The 27,253-nt window shown below is 36.3% G+C and overlaps 1 protein-coding gene across 5 annotated transcripts in view; it reads right to left on the bottom strand.

Annotated features, from left to right (window-relative positions):
• LOC129205689 (uncharacterized) overlaps nucleotides 1-27,253 on the bottom strand; it is a 66,398-nt gene that overhangs the window by 37,018 nt on the left and 2,127 nt on the right. For all 5 annotated transcript variants that reach the window (XR_008576821.1, XM_054823680.1, XM_054823679.1 and 2 more), the window contains exons 5-12: nucleotides 25,510-25,598; nucleotides 22,750-22,849; nucleotides 21,336-21,379; nucleotides 20,065-20,142; nucleotides 10,409-10,605; nucleotides 7,378-7,442; nucleotides 4,412-4,518; nucleotides 1,741-1,852 (exon numbers count right to left, since the gene is read on the bottom strand). Coding sequence is in view for 4 of the 5 variants with exons in the window: in XM_054823680.1 (XP_054679655.1) it covers nucleotides 1,741-1,852; nucleotides 4,412-4,518; nucleotides 7,378-7,442; nucleotides 10,409-10,605; nucleotides 20,065-20,142; nucleotides 21,336-21,379; nucleotides 22,750-22,849; nucleotides 25,510-25,598 (792 nt within the window). In the remaining variant the exon portion in view is untranslated. The remainder of the gene's footprint in view (nucleotides 1-1,740; nucleotides 1,853-4,411; nucleotides 4,519-7,377; nucleotides 7,443-10,408; nucleotides 10,606-20,064; nucleotides 20,143-21,335; nucleotides 21,380-22,749; nucleotides 22,850-25,509; nucleotides 25,599-27,253) is intronic.

Consider the following 27,253-nt stretch of genomic DNA (forward strand, 5'->3'; position numbering starts at 1 on the left):
GTATTCATATACCTATTTGGCTACTCCTCTTTGAATTCAGATGGTAGAATCTTCAAAGCAGGAACTGTTTTCCTTGTGTTAATACACTGCCTAACATAACATGGCCCTGGTTTTGAGCACTGTTATTTGCAACTCAAATAACTATGTCTAATTTTGTATGAAAAGACGTAGTAGGAAAGAGCATTTCAGAGACTACATTATTCCTACCTGAAGCCCCAACAGGCAGATGTTTTCCTTAGGATTCTATGACTTTGTATTTTAAATGGAAAAGCAAACCCTACCCTCCACTCCTGTTTCCTCAAGCTGCTAAGTCTGCTTTCCAGATGAAAATCCTCTGGTTAGTTTCTTCTAAACTCTTGGAGAAACCTGGTGAAGGGGGAAGGCAATACAGCAATTTCCTGTATTTCAGCCTCAGCTCTCACGTCCTATTTCAGGCATGTAGGGGAAGCACATACAACCGAGATAACACTCTATTTACTTTTAATACAAGACCTGGGAGTTGAGGCTGGAAATACAGAAAATACTACAAATACTCAATTTCATTTGGAAAGTTTGTTTAATTTACTGTAAGCAAGGCAAACAGAACAATAAGGAAGGAGAAACTGCTCTTTTTCAAATCATTATTAACTCTATACAACGAGAAAGAAAACATTCTATGTAACAATTTCATTAAAGAATGTATTACAATGCATAATAAGGAGCTGGTACAAACAGAACACAGACAAGTTCAGCATCTGGAACATCTGTTCCTATGTTTCAAAATTTTGATTCTGTAATCTCAGTAACACGCTTAACAGTGCAGGGTTCATGGTCCTAAAAGGAAAAAGACCACATTATAAAGCTGGTTCCTCAGAAGCAACTCTTGCTGCTGTGCAGAATGACATTGAAGCTCAAGCATTAAAATGAACAGCTGCAGATATAACTTGCCCAATTTCTAAAAACACTTATTCTCTATAGTAATAAGTTCACTGCCTTTCTCCACATCAAGTTCTTGTTTCCTATACATACAAGTTGTTGGCTATTAAGCGCTGCAACTCCTAAGATCAAACTCAGAGCTGAGTTTTGCCACATGTACCTTTAAGAGTTTTGCATGGCTGCCATTGACAAAGAAGAATTAGGTGCTACTGTTTTGGAACGAACTAAAATTGTAAGAGTGCATGTAAGTGAGGACAAGATTTACAGTCTTCTTCCTTTAAAAGGAACTTTCACATTCTAGATTAGTAAAACAGACTATGGATATCACAGCTGCTGTGGCTATAACCGTCATTCATGCTCTTATGTATGAATTTTTTAAGTCACAAAATACGATGCAGAATTATATAGCTGAAGATTGTTTCAAAGAGTACTCACAGACAGTTTGAGTTACACAGGCAACAATAATCCTACCATTTCCTGACTCTGCAATCTTTGTAATGTGGTCTTTTAGAGTTATATCTGATGTAATTTAAGTCTACACCGTAAGAACTTTTATAAGAAGATACTTCTTTAGATGAACATTAGAACAGACTACAACAACATTTTTGTAAGATTTCATATCAGTGCTTCTGCAAGACCCAATACTGCAAAGACCTTGTCAGTGTTAATTTTGTACACTAAGTAGCAACACTGAATTCTTTGCAAGATGATGGGGTGAAATTCCCAAGATGATAGTGACTTCCTTTAAAGTTGTGGAAAAGATAACAATATGGAGAGATTACAAGAGGTCAGTAAAAGTTTAAGAACGCTCCACTGAATACTTACACCATCTATACTCCTTCTAGCATGAGGTCCATATGTATCTTCAGACCCTAAAACCTGTATGTTAACTGCACTGTAATCTTCATACCCAAGCTGACTGAAAATAAGACGAGTCCTGCAACAAATGATTTTTTTTTATTAGTAAACTGCCTCAAAATTATTATCTGAAGTAGCCCTGTGTAGTCCACAGGAGTTAGCTCTGTCATGTAAACTGGACTATGAATACTTTACACGAAACAAATATATCTGAATACTACAAATCAAGTGATCACTGACAAGGAAGTTATGCCTCTGAATTTATACCTAGGTTTCAAATTGAGCCTTTGTTTATTCAAATTATTTGAAAGATGACACACAGACAAAAATCTATTTTAGCTCTTACTTTTATCTTTATTTTAAAGACAGCTTGAAGTGTAATTACAGTATATGCAGTCTTCCTGGTTTTCATACTGGTAATTCAGTTCTTAACTCTGTTTCTGCTATAAGGCATTATGAACTACCAATAAATACATGAAACTACCTCATTACATCACAGGCACCAATGAAGAAAAATTGAACAGAAGAAGGAACCTTTATTCAAACCTTAAAGGTACTATTTGGGATTAATAAACATATGACTCAGAGGCCAAAAAAGTAGATAAAGTTTTTAAAGAGAATGCTTTGTTATTACTCATGTAGTAATGGTACTGAAATCCCTCAAACTCTTTCTGTAAGGATATTTCCACCAAAAGCACATTGTCAGAAGTGCCAAGTTTGTCTAATCACAATTAATAATGGGGATGAACATTACCACCTTTTATACACTATGAAAACACACACTGATTTAAGAGAGCCAGGAATTAATACTAGGTTTTGACAAATACAAAGTTTGGATTAAAGAGACTGCAACAACTCTTGGAAAAACAGCCCAGTTCAAGCACTAAAACTGAAAGTGACTGCTATAGTTTTAAAACTTTATTCTAACTTTTTTTACTGTGGGTTTTTTATTTTTTTATTTTGGACTTCATATGATTATCTTTTTAAAAGAATCCAACCATTAAAAATAGTCCAATTTATTACTATGTTGCAGATTGGAAAAAGAAGTTAAATTCTGAACCACCTAAACTGGTTTCCAAGCAATCTTAGTCTAGCACCCTTCTATCTGTATAAAGTCTTTCGCCAGTTAAAACACTGGAATTACATTAGGATGAGAAAAACATTTTGCATCAGTGGAACATTTTGAAGACACTATTAATCTATCATTGTTATTGTCAATATTAGCATGGTACCTGAAAAATACACATACACAAGTCTTTTGAACATGCTGAAGAAACTATTCCACACATTAAGTTGCTTAAAACTGTTTGAGATGGAGAATATATTCATGGGTAATACTCTATATTGTGATTTTTAATGCACAGAACAAGCCACAGCTGCTCCAGGCATGCCTCATGGGCTAGAGACCACTTATCAAGCCAGTGAACCAGCCTTTGGCTATCTCCCATCAGCCCTCTACTGAGGATTACTCAGGACAGTAGGCCAAATTAACTTTCTAGTGGTCACAGAGGCAGCAGCACCACAAGCTGCTTTAGACAAAGATTCATGTAGTCCAGTCTGAAATAAAGTTCAAGAGAAAACATGAAAGGGAAATATACCATTCTTTTTTTTTTCCAAAATAATCACCTAGCTTCCAAAAGGATTGCTTTTCAGGGACTTCCCAGTCCCTGAGTCTTTGTATTTAACAGCTCTTGAAGGGTTTTTTTCTTCATAGATTTTTCTCAGTGGCTCTTGGACACATACACTTTTAACATTTGCACTCTGAAGAAAGTGATTCCATAGTTTAATTACACATCCCGTATCAGCCCACTCTCATCCGCTGTGTCTCTTCAGGAAGTCACACAGCTTCTCCTTCATCAGTGCTGAACATGGACACATGAGTAATAAGTCACTAAGTCCACGGTAAATGTTCCAGTTCCCATAGGTATCTATCCTAGTGTACTTGCTGCATGGGTCTATAATAGGATGGGGGGAAGTTTTATATAAAACATGGCACAAAGATAGATCTCATAACTAGAAAGACTGGGGCTCTTGGAGTAAATGCTCAGAGACTTCCATGAGGATATGTGGAGTTATATTTAAGAGGAATCCCTCCTCACCCAAATATGCTGGCATGACAGTACGACTACGTATTTATTAGTCTGTCTTACAATTGTAAGACTGTTCTAGCAAACAAAACTATTAGTCACATTTTACAAGGTACTAAGATAATTCTGTTTAAAACACAAATTTGGTAAACTGCCTACATTTCATAGCACTATGATTTTTGATAAAAAGAAGTTCTGTCAAAACCAGTGAAAACAAGTTTCAGACAGGTTTCTCTCTGGCACCTAATACATTTTAATCTGAATCAGAGCTTTTCCCTCATTAATTTGGGTTTCTCTCCATTATCCAGCCATCTATTTTCAACAATATTTGAGACCTTTCTCGCTCTGTCAAATGAGCTGAAGTATAATTATATGTTAAAAACAGGTTTCCTAAACAGTCTACTTAGTCTTGAAATGTCCTCCCAATTGGAATATTATCATCTTTTATGGTTCTTACAAGGTTAATATGGTTGCCATCGTATGTCACAGTTCTATTTTCATCATCTCTGAAAACAAAAAGCCAAAACCCCTTCCAAGACTCAAATACTAACCTTTGCAGAATACTTTCTGCAGTGCGTTTTCCTTTTTGTACTGCCCTTGGACCTCCCACTGGACAGACAGCAGTAGCTCTGAAGCCATCAAGGTAAGTGGCATTTACCTAACAATAAAGGGATTATGAAATTACATGGGATTCAGTACTGATATGCTATAAATGCTCTCTGACAATCATTATCCATATATTAAGCAGAAGTGGAACAGTAACACACCATCATCACCACAAAAAATTTACTCCATTATTTAGAATGCAAAATTCTGTTGGAGGAAGATTGAAATCTGCAAAACTGTGAAACTCTGAATCACTTATCTTTAAATTCTCCTGTACTTATCTATTTTGGTAGATAGAACACATTCTGATATTGAAAGTCTGCATCATCTATCACAGTGAAATAGATCAGACATAAGTTTCCCAGAAGTATGAAGTAAATGTGGAAAAATATCACATATACACACACAAAAGGAACATGCTATATATTGCAAACATTTAATTAATAAGCATTTTACTAGACTTCCAGTGCTACAACTGCTTAACAGAGCTCTAATACAGTGAAAGTCATGACCATAATATACAGCCATAAATGGCAGAAAAGCCTTAACAGATACATATAAACTAAGGGTGATGTGTGTTTTCAACTTTTGTTACCTAACAGAAAAACAAAAACAGAAATTGAAGAACCTGGTAAGACATTCAGCATAACTCTCTACAACCAGGAATGTTCCTCCTACAGTAATTTTTCACTTTACCCAGTCTACTTTTAAGTGTCCCAAAACCAGTGTTTCAGCTATTTCTTTTGAGAAGCTATTTCACAGGTAATGTATTTCTTTCCCTGAAATTTACCTTATATCTTAATTTCTCTTATCATTGTTTTCCTAACTACACTTCACCTTTAATGCAGCAAATCAATTATTTTCCTCTACACTTAAAGTTACTGAAAGATGTAATACACCCCTAAAATATATTTCTAGCTTGTTATAATCCCCATTCAGTCACTCCTTACCCAAGCTGAACATACTTAGTTCATTTCCTAAAAACTACCTCAAAAACAGGTGTGCAAAGCATATGTCCATTTATCACTGACAGCTAAACAGTTTCAAAAATGGAAATATTTCACAGGAACTCTAACTTAAATATTTTAGAATATCATTACACTGTTTAATACACAAAAGATATTAAAAAAGATTCCTAAACACATACATTTCAAGTGTCCTTCTTAAAACATAATAATAAATAAGAAATAAATTAAAGCTTATTTTATTGCTATGTAAAAACAAACTTTCATTTTTTGTTTATTCCGTTTCATGGTTCATCAACTGAAAATCTCAAATCTCAGCCATTTCCTTTAGATATACGGAAGTATGGAAATGTAAAGTTGAGAACAAAAACTGCAGGAAGACAAGGCTGCTGAACAGAACAGTTGTTGAAACTTGCTGAGAAGCAGCAAAACATATTCTGCTTCAAAACACACATTCAGACGAAGGAATAAAAAGTACACTCACTCCCTTCTGTATTTGCCCATATCAAATTCCACTATTTACTACAGGAATAAGAGCAGTGACATAGTTATCTTTTGAGTGATGGAATTTGATGTTTTATACAAAAGTATACTCTTCATTCTATGTAATTATTAGGAATTACTTCTAAATTGACTTCTCTCAGTTATACAATGACACTGTAAACCTGATATTTAAAACTAAACAGCTTTTAGGAGTGTGCTTATTTATGTTGTAAGACTTTCTTGTTGTTGTTTCAAAAAGCAAATTGAAGAGACAGTTATTCCCAGATGCAGACACAGATCACTCAGAGAAAAAATTCTGAGGAAAAGCAAAAAGCTGACAAGACAACATTGTACTGAAATTGTAGGCTGCCTAGTAAAAAACCCGCTTCCTTATACTAGGTGAAAATTTAGAAAAATTCATGCTCAGATTGCACTCCCACAATACTTTTAAAATACAAACGGGATTACTAGGAAGCTGACAGAAGTGAAAAACTTATGAAGGGCATGAGAAAAGTGACCTGTGATATACTATTTGATTCTAAAAATACTTTGTCAGTGTGCTTCAATTATGGAGCCTTTAGAGAGCTCTTCTATTCTGAATTTACAACTCACCAATACCAAACCTACTTTGATGATGTTATTTGTCTTTGAAATACTGTGTCTTTTAAAAACTGAAACTCTATCTTATATAAAACTGGTTTTAAAAATGTCAGTAATATTTTCAAAATGCAGCAAAAATTTTAAAGAAAAATTGTGCCTTTGTTACATTAACAGAAATATTAGCACAATTCTGTGCTTAGGTTAACTCACGTTTGATGTGGCTGTGCTAAGCAGTTAATTTCTGATCTCAACCTTGCTTCTGTAAAAGTCAGTTTTGCCACTATCTTAAAGCAAGAAAAAGATCCAGTCTTACTGGTCCTTCACTAGAACTGTATTACCTTAGCATCCATCCAGGGATGGGAGTCCACTAGAAGACTATACTAATAAACATAAAACTTCACAATTTCTACTAGAAGCATGAGTTTCTTTCAAGAGAGTATTTCAGGAGACTCTCTCATTCTTAGTTGTTCTCTTGACAGATGTAGTTACTCATTACTTATCCACCAAGTAGTTTTTTAAAAAGGTAAGTTTCACAATGAACCAGAACAAAATTAACACACCACTATAAAAAAAAACAACTATACAAGTGTTAATGGGCTAAGATGTTTTTAAAATTATTATATAAAAAACCATCCCGGTCTTCTCTGGAGGTTTGTGGATAAGTCCATTGTACAAATTAACATGGTTTTATGTACCAAATAAGGTTTGTCTTTTTTTCTTTCCCCCCCCTCTTTTACTCTTGGGACAGGAAGGATGAGGATTTTAAAGTGATAACAGTTTTTGGCAGAAAATATGTAGTATTTTCTCCAAAATACAGTTTTGCAAATCAAAAATACCTTACACTTCACAGAAAGAGATAATACCTTATAAAAGGTTGAAGGAGGCAATCCTTTTGCTCCATGAACTTTTACTGCCCCACCATCAAAACCTATATTGGTAAAAAAATAAAAATCAATATTTAAGCTTCTTCAATATAACTTCAAAGACATTCTTTTGTGATATATATTAATCAAATGCACTTAATTAAAAAGCAAATCATTGATAGCTGTACTGCCAGAGAAGAGAAAACCTTTCACAAAACAGTCCTCCCTGCCTTAGAAACACAAGCAGTAAACTGGTAACTAAATTTATGACTTCAATGAGCCTTTTAATAGAATACTTGAAATGTTTATTCATGTACTTAAAAAATACTTAACACAGAAAGCAGCCTTAGGACTTCAGACCCAATAGTTATTTTCCACTTAACAGCCAGTTATTGCACACACACAGAGCACAAAGTTTACTGTAGCTGGCTGGAGCAGGCTGCAGTCCTTCACTTGGCAAAGAAACAAAACCAGCGAGAGCTTCTTTGCTGATAGCTCAGTAAGCAAAGGGACATCTTAGCTTTAGCCTTCTTGTCAATAAGAGAAACAGAACTATCTGAATGCATGTTCCAGGGCAACTACCATGTTAGTATTAAGAATATTCATGCCAAAAAGAAACTTGAGAAAATTGCTGCCATGGCATCGGGTTCAAGCTTGAACTGGAAGAAAATTAATAGCTGCAACTCCTTGAAAATTAGCAGTGCAGCTGATGTCAGACAGAATTACACTGTAGCTCATCTGTACCTAACCTGCGCTTGCAAATACTTAGTAAGCAGTTCAAAGCTTTACACAAATACTCTGAAGAGATCAAAGCAAAATATATCTGCAAGAGTGAATGTAACTAGGAAAAATTTTTACATGTCACTCAAACAACATCATCGCTCTCTGCAAGATTTACATAAGGTTAATTTAACACACTCAATACAGAACACCCTTACAATCAGGGTGAAGATTTGAAAGAGTTTCATGTTCCAGGTAAAGGAGGATTACAGAGAAAAACCCTGCAAAACAGAATGCATAGTGTCCACTGAAAAAGAAAACAGAAGCACCTCTCAGTTCAAACACTGCAAGTAATCCAGCAGGAAAATAAAATCGGCAATGTTGCATCAGATGCACTTGACCCCTTAACCAAAGTAGCAGTAGTTTGGTACAAGCTCCAAAGGAGGTAAAGGCCTGAGCCACAGCCAGGTCAAGAACAACTCTCCTTCCAATCTGTTCTCTAAAAACCCACAAAGGAGCAGAGTGACACACTGAGCATTGATGCACATGAGCTTGGAACACCGATCATTCAATTAACACATGAATAGCGGGGTGGCTTTTTCAAGACTCATTTATCAAGAAACAAAGTTGTGGGTACAAGGAGTCTCATGCATACCTTTTCCATCACATGCAATTTGTCTATAAGCTAACCACTGTATTCCATAAATATGACAGCCTAAGCGAGCCTTCCTTGAGCTCTCCTGGCTAGGCAGCCTGGTTGCATGGCAGCGATCTCCCCTTGAGCTGGGACACCTCTCAAGGTTGCTTCTCCAGGCAGAGAGGCCTTTCACCAACAGCAGATCTTTGGTAAGCGACCGATATCGTTGGTACTACGATAACCTTGTAGTATGGTAACTTTAAATTTGTGCCTTGGTAACTTGAAATCATTGCTCAAATTACTGTACAGCACAATCATAGAGGGAACCTTGCCATCGAACTTTGTGAAGTCGCACTTTTACACCATACTAAAACCACTTTTGCCAATACCTTTGACAGTGGTTCATTAAGCAATCTAAATCACCCATTTGCAACAAATTGGCATAGTCAACAGGATCCTAAATCAGGATTCACGACAAATGTAAACAGCAAAACTAGATAGCTTGCCTGTCTTTACTGGTGTACGTGTCAAAGCACTTCAAACTAAAAATATTTAAGAAATCTGCCCATTTTCCATCTGTTATATTTCTAAGAGGGCTAACTGAAAGTTCATGTGAAAGTTCATTTTAAGTTCAAACATGTCATATCGGGTCATTTGCAAGCTAAAAGTTCATAGGAAGGTTAGGGTTTCTTTTTTAAGAAAAAAAAGACTAGTGGCTAAGAGCAACAAGCTGGCCTTAGACTGCCATTTGGTTATGCTGCATGAGCAGAAGGTTCACTGTACAGTTTTACAGTACTTTTATTATTGAAACAAAATATTTTTGATGCTACAGTGTTTTGAGTTTTATCACAGAAAGTTTTTAATTTGAGATTTCAATTGTTCTAAGCTTTATAAAGACACAGCATACAGTCACAGATAAGTTCCAATAGAATGAAAAAGGATATACAATGCAGATACGATAAGAAACAAACTTCAAATGACTGTAGCTAAACATTTTTTTTCCCAAGCTGTCTTATCCAATCTACAGATCTTCAAATCTGTTAAGCCTGGGGTTTTTTGTTTGTTTTGCTTTTAAAGCAAAATCCAGAACATACGTTATATCCATCTTTAGTCTAGTGCCTATTGAGAGTTTTGAGGATAGCAAATGGGCTTTTTCAAACAGAGATTCTCTGGTGGAAATCCTGTACCTAAGCACTCTTCCACCACTTCGAATGATCCACCTAAATGTCTAAGAAACATCATTATTAAGTAGTGCTTTTAAAGACACAGCTCTCCATTGTTACTAACATTTCAAATGCTATATGAGAAACCATGTACAAAACATACTTTTTTTTTGAGCAAAGAAACTGAGCGGCAGTTAAAAAAAACAACACTGACACAGTGGAGCTGTCTCAGTGTTGCTCACACAGAATATAGTTTAAAGACTTGGTAGGTACAAGGAAAGCAAAGGGAAATTTAAATTAGTCAGCCAGCATCATAAATAAAGATGTTTAAAATTCCTTTAGGAATTTCTAGCAAAATTCCTTGAAAAAAAGATCAGTTTAATACAGTATCACACTAAAAAAACTGATTTAACAAGCAATATGCAAGGAAAACATGGAAATTAAAGTAACTGCCTTAGTTTGATAACCCAGTTCATCAACACAGATCTCTCTAAATCTAAAGAGGACTAACCTGGAATTTCAGTGATGGAAACTTCGGAGAAGTCACATGTGACATCTGGTAAAAGATAGCGCTGAGGATTGCCCAATTCATATACCAACTGTTCAGCTACGGTGCCAAAAGAGATTAGTCCTCCTGTGTCTGGTGGTTTGGAAAGAATAAAGTCTCCTTCAGAGGAACATTCTACTATGGGAAATCCTATGTTGTGCCTAGAATATGAAAGACATTGAAAAACCCCTATAAATACAAAGGGAAAGGGAAAAGAAAAATGACTAACAACATTCCAGAGTTTTATGGTAATGACTAATTAAATAAAACCAATCAAGAGTTATAAAAATATCTGGTTGTTTCTGCAGAAACACACACAAGAAAAAGCACCGAACAAACTGCTGAACCAAAATAAGAGGATGCATTTTATTGCCTGGCAAAGGAGTGCAGGTGTAACAACAGATTCCAACAGTAAACAGATAAAAGTGGGGAATGGAATGTAGAAGGACACTAACAGAAACAGTTAAAGGAAAAAAGCCAAAAGAATTAGAGGACTATGATTAAAGAGGTAAATTCAGAAGAAAAACCATGATTGCTAATTCTAGCCTAGTTTGGCTACAGCAGCACACACAGCATGAAGGTGAAGATATGTAAACACCTTCATCTTGCACTCTGGATTTGTAAAAAGGCAGTCAAAGCTGGAAGAACAGAGTGTGCTGGAAGCCTCAGAGACAAAGGGAAGTAGGAAACAGGAATAATCACACCTATAAGAGCAATTTGACATGTTAATAATAAGTTATACATATAAAAGTTATAGTCAGAAAACAGAAAGATACATGAAAGTTAAGATCTTCAGCCCAGAAGACAGAATGAACAAAAAATTATGAAGCATAGCAAAAAAAAAAAAGCTGAAAACCAGAAAGTTATAAACATGTTTTATAAATGGAAAATATTCTTCCTCTTCAGATTATCACAAGAGTAATATACAGAAAGTGATCAAGTAACTAATAGTGAGAGGCACATGCTGGTCATTACAGTAGTAGAATTTTCAGAGTTATGTGGACCAAATCTAGATATCTGCTTTCCCAGCTTTTATTTTATTTACAGAGAATTTGAGCAAAAGTAATGACTTAAAAGAAAATTGAACAGTACCTGAAAATTAAAATAGAGTCTTAATATTCTTCTAAAAAGGCTACCTGGCTCACTCCCCTTTCACAAGGAGCTGGAAATTTGTGCAAGTTTCCCAGAGACACAAAAAGAGGAGTTAGGGAGATCAGCCCCTTGCAAAAGCAAAACTGTTCTAAAAAGGTCCTGATAATGAAAGGTGATGAACATCAAAGTCAACAACCTTCAGGTCCTTTGTACACACTGAAGATCAGTCCATCCCTGAAATTAACTCTTTTTTGGTGCTAGTGGGAATAATGTGCTGAACATACAACTGAATTGGTTATCAGCAAAGGTTAGATGAACATAGTTTGTATAACAAATCCACAAATTTTTGAAGGAAGTAAGCAAAGAAACCAGTGAACTCTTAAGCGACATTTGTAAGAGTTCATGGGAGTTTAAACAGATTCCTTATCATTGGGAAGCTTCAAACATAACCCCATTATTTAAAAAAGGATTAAGAGACAAGCTCTGTTACCAGAGATCAGCAACTTTAATACTGCTAGTATAAAAAACTCAGAAAGCATGGTAGCTGGAGGACACCTAGAAAAGCCCACGACTAATCAGTAAAGGTAATACTTCATTAGACTGGTCTTTGAAACTATTTAAACCACTAAACAGATAAAGGGACACAAAACCCCCCACCCTGGTGAATAGAGAGAATTGAATGGAATCAACAATTTTTTTTTTTTTTTTTTTTTTTTTTTTACACAAGTTATTCTAGATTTTTTTTTTTTTTGAGGGGAAGAAGAGGGAGAAAAGATGGTGTCAAGAATTATGTAACATTCAACTTTTTAGTGTGGCATAGAAAAAAAACCACCCAAAAAACTTCTCAATTCTCCGTCTTGAACATCATTGTATGGTAACAGACTAACATATGGAATCATCCCAATTTTACAGGTAAGGAGACAGATACAGGAAGCATCATGATTTGCCCAGTGTACACAGCAGTATCAGTGGCTGAATAAGGCTAGAATTAAGGTGCTTTTACCCTCTTGGTGCCATGCTTGTGTGCTTTGACCCTACCATCTCTCTGTCTTGTCTTAAGGCAACAGCACCAGGTGCCTTGCTAGCAGGCTCAACCCAGCTTATTCCAATCACCTACCCAAAAGTGAAATAATTTCCATCAAGATAGACTACTCAGTGCAGTCTACACGAACATGCAGGAACAACTGGTATCCTTGCTGCAGCCCACTGATCTAAGTCATCAGCACATGCAGCTCTTCTGACACATTGCTGCACCTACTCCCCAGTGATCTCTGTTTTGAAGGAAGAGGTAAACTGTAGACACTCAACTTTCTACTCTGAAGCAAGTCTACTACCATCGATTAAACTTCAGTTTACTCAAGCTCCACTCTCAAAAGACCTGAACCATTAAGAAAAAACAACAACATAGTGAAGCAAAGAAATTTCACCCCCTAAAATGGTTAAGATCTGGCAAACACTTAAATCATTAAAAGCAGACCAATCACAGAAGACAACAGATAAACAGTATCACTATAAGCAACACTATTATTCAGGTCCCTTAATATGCAAAAGGCAGGACAGACTCTGATTTTCCTGTTATCTTAGGGACAAAGTCAAAGATCTTTGTGGTGGAATTTTTTATGCTGCCAGAATAGCTGTAAGGAGACCACACAGGTATGAATGTACTTTGTGGAACAGCTTCTAAACCTCTGAGGTTGAGACATATTTGCTGTATAAAAAGAGACTCAGATCTTACCACTTGCTGCAAAGTGTTGACCCAAAGCTTGTAAGAAAATTGTATGAAGATGACCTTGCAACACAAAAAATCCTCAACAAAAAAAAACCAGAAGAAACACAAACCCACCTGCCACCCCAAAAAAACCACCCAACAACAAAAAAAAAAGCAAAGGGGAAAACCAGAAGTCTTCCTAGGAAAGGAATGCTGATACAGGACACTGGCATATCCTTGCATGAGAAGAATTTTAGCTATATTTAAAGCATTCTGGAATCCACGACCCAGGCCAATGAGAGGAACATTACAATCAGTGACTTAGTCTTTGGTCATCTCTTTCATTGTCACTCTGTTTCAACAGCTAGTGAAGGTATCAAGGAAGATGTTTTGCCTTTGAGATAAGCATGAGGAACGTTTCTTCCTCAAGGTCCAACAACATCCAACAAACTTTTCTGAATGCTCAGTTAGATGCAGAAGATGGGTGTTGTCCCAGGTCATGTCAGCTCTGAAAGCTTCCCTCACTTTTTAACAATTAAAAACAGATGCAGTGAACCGAGCAAGAAGCCCCTGGATTCGAGCTGTATTGTGACTGGATGACTGGGAAAACACATACATCCTATATTACCTTGTAGTAGATGCCAATAATAAGCATGCATATGTTAATGTAGTTTAAGAGAAAAATGTATTTTGTATATTACTAAAAGCCATTCCTTAAAATTAATTTTCAGCTTGGAAACAAACTGGGCTAAGTCACCCCTATGGCATGAGTCACTCAAGTGACAGCTACTTAATCCTGGCATCAGAGCTCACTAGCAGCAATAGCTACCTGGACGGGGTATTCTAGCAGATACTACAGGTACCATGGTCACACCGTCACCTTGATCAGCACTTCCACTGAAGGAAGTAACTCTTTGCCAGATTCACTAGTAAGTCTTGCTGAATGACTGCAGGCCGTATGACATCTGCTCTGTATCATGCCAATTTTATGCTGGCCATAACCCACAGCCAAGTTGTAATTTTGTACAGTGTAGCAGGGGAATTAAACCACAGAACTATGAACTTGAACTTCAGCAGCAATTACAGTCATGGCATCCAAAGTGGCACAGTGGTCAAATGGCACCCTTTAACAATAGAAGAATTGCATCAGTTTAGTGATAAAATCCTCTAGTAGGATGGGGCAGTATCAAGCAATGTAAACACTTCTGAAGGGAAGCTACTAAAATGACTTATAATTATATGATCGTGTAATTAATAAAATACTAGAGATAAATATCAAAGTACTACTTTTAAACATTTTTGAGCAGTTCTTTTAACACAGAGTTAAAATACAGGAGTAATATATATATCAGTTTGTGAAAGGAGATGACAACTATCATTCTTTTATCTAAAATGTCTGGTTTGGGTTTCATATTTGGTATTTAACAACTAAGTTATACGCATTAGTAAACCAGAGCACTGAATAAATCTAAGCTAAGATTAAACCTCAGCAAACCCCTCCAAGCTGGGGCTAGGTAAGGAGTTAACAGCTAAAGCAGGTCCTCAAAACTAGTTTTGCTGCTGAAGCCACCTTCTCATAACCACCTAGAGCTGCTGTCCTACTCTAGTAGTAATCAGGGCTCTGAAATTGAGTCTACTGCCTGCCAATGACTTACTCTTGGATTTTTAAATTTTTTTTAATGTAAAATGCTGAGTTTTAATTCAGATTGGCTCTCAGAAATGTTACACCTTATGGGCATGTCACAGGTGATAACATGAACCGTCTAAGCAGAGATCTCCTCTTGGTCTACTCTGGAACAATGCACTAGTCAACTTCTGTGCAACTAAGACAGCCTTTCTTTTTGTTTTCCCACATACCTCACACCATTTGCATTACAAAAAATTTAAAATCCATTATCAATACTGGGTCCTCCTGGTCTCAGGGAGAAAGACACTGTCTGAGATAAAATGGGTATTTCTTCCCTCATAAGGTGCCAAAGCCCTTAAGTATCTTATTCTGGCCGCTACTGGCAGACTGAGGAGACTACTGGCAAGAGAAGATGCAACAGTTACTGTAGTAAATTTACTTTGCAGGGGAAGATGCTGCAAGAAAGAAAACAAAAAAAAGCCACAGCAATGTATGTGACATGGAAGTGAACCAGGGTCCAAGTAGGCTATGGTATGAACTTTTAGCTTTATAGCTACTGCAGTTTCTTGGGATGTGACTCAATGACTGTCAGGCTGAGGAGAGCTCCAAGGCAAGCTTCTCAACTCCCTGGGCATGTATTTAAACCACAATGCTATTAGGCAAAAAGTAGAAATTGCTACCACTTCTTAGCAGTGTTTTTACAACCAATTCAAAACTGCTAATGTGTCAGGCAGGACACAAACTTGCATGTGTCTTACCCACATCTGTTTACATGCAGGTACCAACATGTTTCCTAACTTCTGCTGCAATTCCAATTTAGGCAAAATTTATTGAGTGCATCACCTACCTCCTCTAACTAGGGCATTTCAGAGTATGCATTGTATGTAAACTCTTAACACCTAGACAATTTCAGGCCAATCAGACAGGCTGCCTGGTGTTTTCAGCTGCCTGGAAAAGATGGTGCTACAGAAAAAAAGCCATTCCACATTGCTGATTGGGACTCACATGCTGGATTCTGTTCAAGTCTCAAATTAAGCAATCTGGATCCAGCCCTTAAGAGACTCCAACTATTGACTTACCCTTTTGGTCATCCCAGGCCAGAGGATTATGCAGTCTCAACCATTGTACACTCTTGGCTTAGGGCAAAGTGTCAGTGTTTATCATCTCCTCAAAATGATTACTCTACTGAACAGCATTAGTTTATTCTCTCCTGCATTTCAAAACAGAATAAAACAATGTACTAATCACCCACTGGCACTAAATAATAGTAAAAGACATCAATGTCTGGGGTTAAATAAAGATTAAATACAGAACTGTGCATTATCAATATAGTTCTGGCATCGGTTCATTGCATGAACTCCTTATTGAGTGCTGTGCACTAGACATTAAATAGGGAGCAGTGATGTTTTAACTTCTGACCATCTGCCAACATATATTACTACACAAACAACAGAAAAGGAGTAATAACATTTTTGATTTTTTGATAACATTTACTTAAAATAAGTCATTTAAGAACACTCAGTAGCCTTCTATAAACTGTGAACTAATGGTTTCTTGCATTCTCTCTGCCGAACATCAGAGAATCCACACACGAGGTAAGTCAAGCAGCCTTCCTCTCACTGGAAAATTAAACAGCATCTATCCCCTCTACCTGTCTGCCTGTTCACATGGAAACTGGACAAAACTTCAGAGCTTCAACATTCCTGCATTTAAGTCAAATACATTACAGAGATACATCCAGCACAATTAAAGACACCCCAGTGCCCTAGGTCAGCACACAAATCAACTTAAAGCCTAGCTTCTATCAGCTAAAGTAACTAGAGGGTCACAAGTTGGAACATGTACTGAACGTGTTTTACATTAAAAACTTACTTTACCAAGACAACAAAGAAAAAGAAAGAATAGCTTAGGTTTTAACAGCTGACCATTCAATTGCCACAATATGTCCACATGAACATTCCTGAGACTTAAAGCACCCTTTTGCAGTGGCATTGAGTTCCCAGAAGTGTTCTGCATCAAACATTTCAAGAAAATGAGAAAAAACCCAAAAAACAAAACACACACCAAAACCAAACAACTATGTTGGTTGAATGAAGTGGGTCCAATCCAGTGCCTCAATACTCAAGACATGATACTATATGCACGGAATGTGAGCTCTAACTCTGACTTGCCTGGCTTTACTCAGTTTAAGTGCTCTTGTTTGCATAATTAATTATTTTTGCTTATACATAAGCTATAGACAGATAAGGTTTATAAACCTAAAATTTGATAACTCTACCTTTGTTTACAGATGAGAAAAATTCATACCCATCAGTCCTCCTTAGCAGTACACTTACACATTTTTCAGCAGCCAAAGACAGAAGAGTAATGTGGACTACTGTTCTTGGGGAGAAAAAAGCCTCGAGTCTAATTTTAACCAAACCTACTCTCTGCAACAAGATGTGAGGAAAAAAGAGAGAGAGAGATTGCCCTCTAGTGTTTAGTCACCAGAGAAAAAACGCTGTGAAAGATTTTCTCAAGCTCTAGCACAAAGGTCAAGTAAATGTTTGCAGACCTGAATGATAAGTATGGTCTTGGCTGCATGAACACACGACTGAAAAATTCATACGTGAAAGGCACTTTAATGACAAACACAGAGATTTCACTTGGCTTCCTCCCCCTACATTTACTGACTTTGCTGAGCTGGTTTGGATTTAACATGTATCACAGACACTATGATTTATTGAGATCTAAATTACACACGATTACTTTCAGGAGACTGCTGAAAGCATAGCTTTTCCTAAGTGAGGGAGAAATCATTAACAGACTGTAGTCATGTAATTTCTGCAAACTCTGTCAGAGCTCTGTTGACCTATTGGCAACATAAGTAATGTTGGTGGCAGCAGGTATTGCATGTTTTGGTCATTACTGAAACTATGATTATCATATTATTATTGTGCATTATTATGCAATACATTATCTGCACTGAAAACGGATTCAGACTGTCTAAATAAAAAACCCATCAAGTTTCTTTAACTTAAGGAGTCAAAAGGTTACTACTAAGCTATCAAATGGAAAATACGTTTTTCTGCAGCCCAAAAGCTTTCATAGTATTTCCCCTTCATGTATTTGGGCCTAAATATATTAAACAACTATTTATCAGGGAGAAGGAAAAAAAAAAAAAAAAAAAAAAGGACAGCAAAGCTCTCTAACAACCCTCCCTCCTTCCCCCATATCCTGGATGTGCTGGACCACAAGTCCACTTTGGACAGTCTTCTACTCTGCCTCTCCAAATACAAAATTAAAAGCTCTCACGTTATTTTCGTTTCAACTAGTTTTAGGAGTTTATCATACAGGCTGACATGTAACATGCTTTTATTTCAAAAACTTCAATTAAATGCCTAAGACTTTTTGAATTTGCAAACAAAACCACTAGTTTTAAGGCACCATGATTAATTCTTTAGCAGACTTAACCTGAAGGTAAGTAAATTACTGTTATATTAGCACAAATACAATCATGCATGGTTCAGAAGTACGCATGCAGATCAATGGGGACAAGGCAGCAGAGGTGTTAACCTTCTGCACTCTTTAGTAGTGATTCAAGTCAGCACCAGTCAGCTCTAAGCCACAAGACTACTATGATTTTAGCACAGTTATATGATTTTTACATACACACACACACAAATATTAGCTATCCATATACAATGTATGTATACTTATCTGTAAGATTAGCTACTCCCACTCTAGTAGCTCACAGCTTAATATACTCAAACATTTTTTTAAATCAGACTGCCATTTCTCACAGAAAAATCCTTAAAAATAAAGAACTACCAGACATTTTAATAATAAAAGTAGTATTCTGGTTTTTTTCTTTTATAAAGCAAGGTCTTTCAGAGTCAGAGTTACAGGAGATTAAGAAGTTTCATGATACAGCATAATAAAATCATTAGGAGATACATCAGATTAGCAGTTATAAATTTCCAAACTGAACAGAGCAGCTTGTTACTATAAACCCTCTCATTTGATTTCCCATTGAACACAACATTGAAGAGCAAGTACAGTTTGTTCAGGGCTAGTAGCTTTCTAATAAGTGAAAAGACATGTTTGATCCTGTTCTTTCAATGCCATATGTGCCTTCACCTGTAAGTCAGCAGCGTGTGGAAACCCATAAAAACAGAATACATCTTCCAGGATCATGCTCTGAATCAGAAACAGTCACTACAAGTCAGAGAAAAGAGCTTGGCAGCCCTAGGGAACTAACTCAGGAGAGCAGCTCTTCAGATTGCAGGGCAGAGCGTTGTGCTGGTTCATCCACCTGGACCACAGGCTGCCCCCAGTGGCCTCCTCCCAGGGTCAACCTAGGAGCAGGAACACATGGATGAAAGCCACCCTTCCCTCCTACATTTCTCCCACTCCTCTTCAGCCCTCTCCTCCATCACGTAAAGGAAGCCCTGCCTTTCTCATGATGTGACACAGGATAAGGTTCTTTCCTCTCATCCCAAGGAAAATAGGAATAAACTGCAGCCGGAATCACTTATCCTAGGCAAAACACGTTCCCTGTCTACTCTTAAACAAGTCTGTCAAAAGCACGCTACACTAGTCCTTCCTTGTGGTACTTCTGAGAAGTCAGAAGAACCTACCTACATGAAAGTCCAATTCAGTAGGTCTGAACACAAGATACACATGTAGCTTCTTAAAGGATGGACAGCTCAAGACATTTGTGGAAATCAGGTCATACAGTAGGAGAGGACTCTGGCTTACATTCATCTCTACCAAAGCAAACCACATTAAATTTGTGACTGAACAGTACACAACTTTGATCTGAGGACTGATAAAACAGCATCTAGTATATGCATATTGTCTTTTCATTACAACCATACACGAAAGCAAATAAACAAGTCTTTCAAAAAATCAGATGATAAAAAAGGAAACAAAAGATAATCTAAAAGAAAGAAATCAAACGGCTAAGTTCTTTTTCTCAAATCATCTGCTTCCTAAGTTAAGAAAGCAAGCCCCCAGTTGACCAGACAGGAAAACTTCAATAGGGAGAACAGACCTTGTGGAAGAGTAACATTAAGGCAGAAAAATATCAAGACACCCATACTGCCTCCCTGAAAAGAATAAAGCAGAAGCAGTTCTCACAGCATAGATATAGCAGGAAACCTCATCTTTGGTTCACTACAAGCATACAATGTTGATGTCATGGTTACCTACCAGTCTGGTACTGCATGCCAATCTGTGAATATTCCACCTGTACATTGAGCACCACATTCAATGAGATGACCTGCAAGGCTGGGAAAGTGGCATTCAAGTAACTAAATATTCTGTAAAATCAAGTTTCACAAATCCAGCTTTAAAGTGTAATAGTACAATGGAAATAAAGCTAAATAAGAAAACATTGTATTTTTTCCTCCACAGGCATCTAATATATTTATAAATTACACATTCAACATACCAAGGGATTCTGCAAGTTGAATAAGAGTTGAAAAGAGTAACTTTTACATGAAAAATCAAATTAATTTACTGAAAAAATGAACATCTAAAAAAATTATCTGACACCAAAAAAACCAAGTTCCATTAGTCATTTCAAGAAGTCTTTATCTAAATTCACTATCTTAGCTGTCTGCACTATGTGCAACTAAACATGCAAAGCCCATTTTTAAAATTAAGAGCTATAAGATCTCACTTCCAAGGTGAAGGACAGAATGTATTATGCTTATGTATTATCACAATCAAAGATTTGAAAATGACAATTTATAAACACTCGACAGAATTAAGGGGAAAATCCTCATATATCTATCATCCCAAATTCAGTAGAGCTGGAGTTTATCTCCACATTTATTCTCAAGCAACAGGAGGTCCAAGCATACTACTACTAGGTCTACTCAGGTTACCTTAGTAGTAATTCATGTTTATGGACTTCAATGCAGTCAGATGATGCGGAACATTAAATTAGGTGGCAAAATTTTACCTTATGCTTTCTAGAGCAGATTCCTAACCTTAAGACTTACAAATAGGACTTGCAAACAGGAGTACTGACACTGAGCTTCTGAAAAACCATACGAGGATGCTGACCTCCTACTGAATCTCTTCCTGTGCATCTTTGAGGATAAGACCTTGTACCATCTCAACTATGAACAGTAATGGCCAAACAGAACAAGCTGGGAGGTGCTCGTCTGTACCGTAAGATTTCATCTCATTACACAAAATGGACAGGCAGAGAAAGTTAAGCTGCTAAATAAAATCATTCACTCCTTTCCTCATTTTGTTATTTTAAGTTGGTTCCAGAATGAATTTTCTGCAATTTCAATTCCAAATGAGAGTGTACTAAGTGAGCCTTAAAAAAAGAACCCCAAAATAATAAAACATTCAAATAAATCAATTCAATAATAATACACAAAATCACTAAGTGCTTAGAAGTTCTGTTATCCTAACATTATATGATATTAAATATAAATTTACCCATTTCTTCTTATATCATTTACCTTCCTGCAGCTAGCAAGTCAAATTCATCCCTATTCCAGCCAAACTAGAAGAAAAAAAAATACAGATATGTTAAATACATACAAGTTTCATACAATACAGAAAACTGCATGTGTTCACTGCTTTGAGTAACAATGCATTGGATATATTTTTACTTAACTGCAGAAATCTAAAGAACAATGATTGGCAGGCACTGTACATGGATTTGAGTTACTATACAGTAAATTAGTAAAAAAGCTCCGATTTCAGTTTTCCTCTTATTAATACATCCAAATAGAAATTCTGAAAATCACACCCTCTTAAAAAAATGGAAGTGCAACATGCAAATTTTGAATACTATGAATAACCCAGAGGTTTAAAAGCCTAGCATCTATTTTGTGTCATATAAACAAACCACTATTTTTTTTTCATCTTTTGAAAGTTATTAGTTCCTGGAGTACTATCAGTCATCCTTAAAAATTGGAAGTATGCTTTCTGTTTCAGTAGCAATTATTTTTCCTCAAGTTCAAGACAGTGCAAGCAATATATTCATTGTTTCTTATTCAGAACTTAACAGAAATCTCCCTAAAACTTTTCAATAAATTAGATAAGGCCTCTCTGGAGTAAATAATACACTGTGACATATTTTGAGAATGTAAACACCCAGGAATAAAGTAACAAGTCATAATGTCGATTACAAATGTCAACATTTAATTCTAGATTAGGCAATAATTGACATGCATGAAGTCAGGAGAGCATGAAGTTTTAGAAATGATGTTTGTAAACAGAGACTAACACATACCCTCTTTTTTATTTTTTTTAAATATGCACCAAGAGAAAGCTTCCATATTTCACAGTGTGTGGTCATTCACAAAAATGTATAAACCTATTCAAAATACTTCAGAAAACTACATATCCTGCTTGTATAACTTGTTGAAATTCAAGAAATTTGAGAAATGTTGCATTGAAACTCAGTCACTTAAAATAAAACTGCTTACCCATTGAAAAAGACCAGCATCTTAGACCACCTCATGTGCCTCAACCTGCTCCCCCCACCATCCCCACCAAAAGAAAGCGAGTTTTGCTATCACCACCTTGTGGTAAAGAAAAATATACTTGCTACTTGACCTTGCACACCAAATTTTAAAGAGACAGAAAAAAAGTAAGAGCAAGATACTGGTGAAACATGGTAAGACTCCCTTAACTTCACCAAAATGCTTCCCAGCTTCATGATACACAACTTCATAAATATCTCTGCTATAAATTTGAGAAGTGAAAGCTAGCATCTTTTCATGCATGCAAGGAAAAAAGCATTGGATGTTCATTATTTTGAATTTAGTATCTACATTTTCATAAGGAGCAAAAGTTATCTGACAATGATTGCTGAATATCCATTCACACTTGTTTATTATCATATGGAAATTAACACGTACTTACAGAATGAATGAGTGGTCCTAATACAATCCCACTGTCAACGCATCTTCCCGTCACAACAATATCGGCTCCAAGGTCAAGAGCTCTACTTATTGGTCTTGCACTACAGATTACAAAACACAACAATAAGTACTTCACTTTATAAAGCATTATTAAAAAAAAAATCAGTTCCCTACCACACACAGGATAAAAATCACTTTAAAATACCATAGGAAATCAACTAAATCAACTTTAACCAATTTGTCATTTTGTATATACAACAAGAATATTTCAAAAAGCAATCATCAGAACACCCTATCAAATTCAGGTACCTAAATGACACAATTGAAACACTTGTCTTGATGCTCATAGAAACTGTCTTGAATGTAGTACAGAAAGGGTCACTGCCATTATCAGCAACAGAAATTAGTAAGTGCTTTTCAGAGATTCATTACTCCTATTTCATTTGTAGATCAGGTATAAAGACCAGTATTCTTCAAAGAAAAAGTTTAGTGGATTTGTCCTCCAATTTTAAGCCTTTCAGGTCAATTTCCATAAGTGTTTTTAGAACTTGTAATATCAACCAACTTCAACAACAGCACCACGCAATCATTATTTTCAAAGACACTCAGGCAACAGATTTTCCAGATCGGTCAGGTAAGAGTCAGCCCAGTCAAAATTAGTCAGGCTTGAAAATATTCACCCAGGTGAACAGCTTGAGTTTATACATTTTAGTGAGCAAGCTTTGACCAGAGTGTCGGGCTCCTGGCTTCTAAACCCATGCTATCTGCTGGATCCTTCTATTCTTCATGAAATAGGCAGCTTGGAAACACAAGCCACAAACTGTATGCCTTGGAGAACAAAACCAAGAGCAGTGTTCTTCTGCAGTTTCTATAGACTTAGCCCTGGTTTTGTCAAGAGATAAGTTACAAGACACAGAAGTTGTCTTAGTAATGTAAACAAAAATATAAGCCCCCCCTAATGCTACATGAAACAAAGGATACTAATTAGAACAACAAGCAAATATACAACATACAGAAACAATTTACTACTCTGGGCATAGCATTAAGTAACAGTCACAGGTAAAAAGCTCAAATTGGGTTTCTACATTCATACATACAGGATACTGATAGAAAAACTGTGTAACTACCTTTAAAAAAAGCCATAAATAAAGCCATTTGACTCTTATTGTTAAAAATGCACTTGAATTCAGTCCACAGAACTCCTAATAGCCCAAATCAGGAGGGACAGAAGAAACTTCAAGATCAATACCCCAATGCAAATTTTTCAGATGGAGTTTACATACTTGATTCAAGAATCAAACTTGATTTAGGGAATTAAGAAGCGAATTACATACAGAACTTACAGATTTTACCCAATACACTCTGATGTTGCTTTGGTTTACAGGTATATATAAATTTACTATTTCCTTTCAAGTAAGCATCCACTGCTGATGCTGTCAAAGAAAAATATAACTGACTGATTTAAGAGGCTGATAATAGCTTTACATTTCAATGCAACTGAGATTAAGGGGCCCATAAAGAAACACTGCTTTTATTAGAAAGCCAAGAGTCTACTGTTGTAGCATCTGTTAATGAAGCAGAGACAGAGGTAACATTTCTAAAACATCTCATCTTGATACTAGCCTGCTTTTTTCCTCTCTGCTTTGCATTGCTTTTTTTAATTTGTGACTAAATCATGAATCACCAGAACTGGAATGAACGCTTTCTCACAATTAAAAATATAAAACATTATTTGTTAGATTTCATTTACAGTTACTCCGACTTGCAACATTTGCAGATCATAAGTTTAACAAACAGTGTTTTCTGTTGCTGGATTCTCTAAAGATGAACTTAAAAAGACTTATCTATTAAAAGGTTCTCATTTTACAGAGACAAATACATGCTGTATTAGGTACAGCCATTCCCTGCTATCTGCCACCAATGCATTTTTGGAAAGTGGAATGATAAGACAAAGCACAGCAGTTTTTTCCATAAAGATTAACATAAAAAAAGGGAAGACTGTGTGCACAGACTTTAGAAGTATACCGAACAAAGATACATGCAACATGGAGGATGGAAAAGCAAAACCAGGATCACCAGGATCATCATCTGGAAGAGGTGCTGGCTTTTGGGAACACCTGACCATTGTCCCATTTCTCAGTCCTTCCTCCCCTTGATAGACTTGATTGACATTGATTCACATGAAGAAGCTGATGGTGACAATGAAAATGCAACTGATCATAAAACAGGTAGCTAGAACACCTGCATTTAGAGATTTATGGAAGGCCTTTAGTATCAACAAGGAGGCAAGGGACATCTTTCAAAATAGTGATCCATCCCGGAAAGCCAGCTTCCAAAATTTCAACGGTACAAAGCCTGGCACACAATTCAGCACAACCTCATGGAACCTCCTACAGCACTCAGAGCATGTCCCAGTACTTTAATTCCTTGGCTGCACTTTTCTGGTGACAACATCCTAAACTGCTCCATACAACAGGATGCTCTGCATATGAAACAGGACTTTTGTGATTGCTGTAAACTATTTTGACTGGAACTAAAACCTGAGGATTCACAGGAGATGTAATGCTAAGGAGTCACAACTGGCAAGGTTCTAAATTAAAAGTTTATTTAGAAGTTACAACCTTTTTTTTTCTCCTGGTAGCCTGAATAATGCAAATGTGACCCTCACATACTAGGTGGTTCTATGTGCAAAACAATTTCATGTAGTCAATGTGTTAAAGTTATCTTTCCATAATAAAAACAACTCGTTAACATAACTCACCCAAGATACACGTTCATGCTATGAATGATCTCTGGAAATGGTTTGCCACTCTCTAAATCAGTGATACCAGCTCCTTTTAGGTTCTCTTTCTGTTTAAGAACAAACAAAACACCAAATCTATGATTATTTCGTAGTATCTACTGTAAGCCTTTTATTAGTATCAGACAATAGATCCACTTCATAGCAACTCTAAGCAAAGTATAATCATTAAAATTAGCAACAATACAAATCAGTTGAATGACTAAAAATCCCTAGACACACTTTTAACCACAGTGTTCCAGCACACAGAAAAAATAAATCAGTCTTTAAAGAATGCTAGTCCCTTCCCAGATGATCAAGTACAATGAATTGTTACATTCCCTAGGCTTTCAAACTGTCATTAATTGCTGTTGGACCAAGTAAATCAAACCCTGCAAACAGATAACAGCAATGGTAGCATGGCCAGAAAACAAGGCTAATTCTGCAGCTCCAGGTGATATTCAGAACACATTGTGTTTCCAGAGAGGTAGGTAGGGGGGTGGGAGTTTTTGACAATGCATTAGGCAGCTTGGAAAACCAGTGGATCCAGGGGCCAGTGACTATTACATAGACTCCATACCTAATGCTAGCTACAGGGGGAAACTATAGTTTGGAAAAAACCTTCCACTTTCAATTTATTTGGTATTCTATGGTAAGAACTGAAATCCTCCAAGCCACAAATAACACTTCCTAGTGTAATTTATGGTGTTTGGTATCAACAGTAAGATTTGTCTGTAGTAAAAGCTGTCTCTTTTTTGTTCTTGTAAGATAGGTACTGACAACAGCATAGAAAATCATCCATTTCAGATCAGAAACAATTCTCAGCTCAAATAGCAACCATTTCACTGTCATCGCAGTAATGAGATTCTGGACCACTGATGCTAAAGTAATTTCAGTATGGCAGAAGTTTCTTGAAAGGAAGTCCAAGCACTGCACATAATTTGCAAACAAAGAATCTTACTTGACCATCTTCCACATTCAATAGCATGCAAGGAGTAACAAGAGCCTACATAGATAAATAATTTTCCAAGTTACAGGCAGATATTTAACCACAGTGCAAACCTATCCCCTCTTAACCACTATCAAGGTATAAACTGCTTTCACAGTATCTTTTCAGATATGGCCAATGCTTTTTGCTGAACCAGACTTCATACATAAAGCATCATCCTTTAAATCAAAAAAGCCATATATTTCATCTCCAGATTTCAAAGGGTTTTTTTAAATATTAAAACTTAATCCTCCCACTTAATATTACCTTACTGGCCATAAACTAATTACTTAAAGAGAAAAACAGCTATGTGTAAACAAAATAACAACAGGCAACTATTAAAAACAGCTAGAAGGGATGAACATTTGAACACGTTGTAACGACACCACACTTCTATTTAAGAGATTTAACACTCAGGATTATTTAGTTTAGGCAGAAACAATACGTAACAGCACACCCCAGCTTCTCCTGAAGAGCAAGCAGACTTTAGATCAGATTCATAGTTTGCTTCAAAAAGCTAAACAGCAGATTCAGTGTCTTATAAAATTCACCCCCACCACACACTAAATATAAGATGTGCCAAGAATTGTTTTCATGCATTAAAAAAAATAAAGAAAAAATCAAGCAACAATTTTTAGATGCTTTTAGCAGTAGAAGGCTACTGCATAAAGATACACAAAGTAAGTTCCTACAGGACAGTAAATGTCACCTTCATATTATATAGAATAAATAATTTCC

Source organism: Grus americana, chromosome 4, assembly GCF_028858705.1.
Source record: "Grus americana isolate bGruAme1 chromosome 4, bGruAme1.mat, whole genome shotgun sequence".
Lineage (NCBI taxonomy): Eukaryota > Metazoa > Chordata > Aves > Gruiformes > Gruidae > Grus > Grus americana.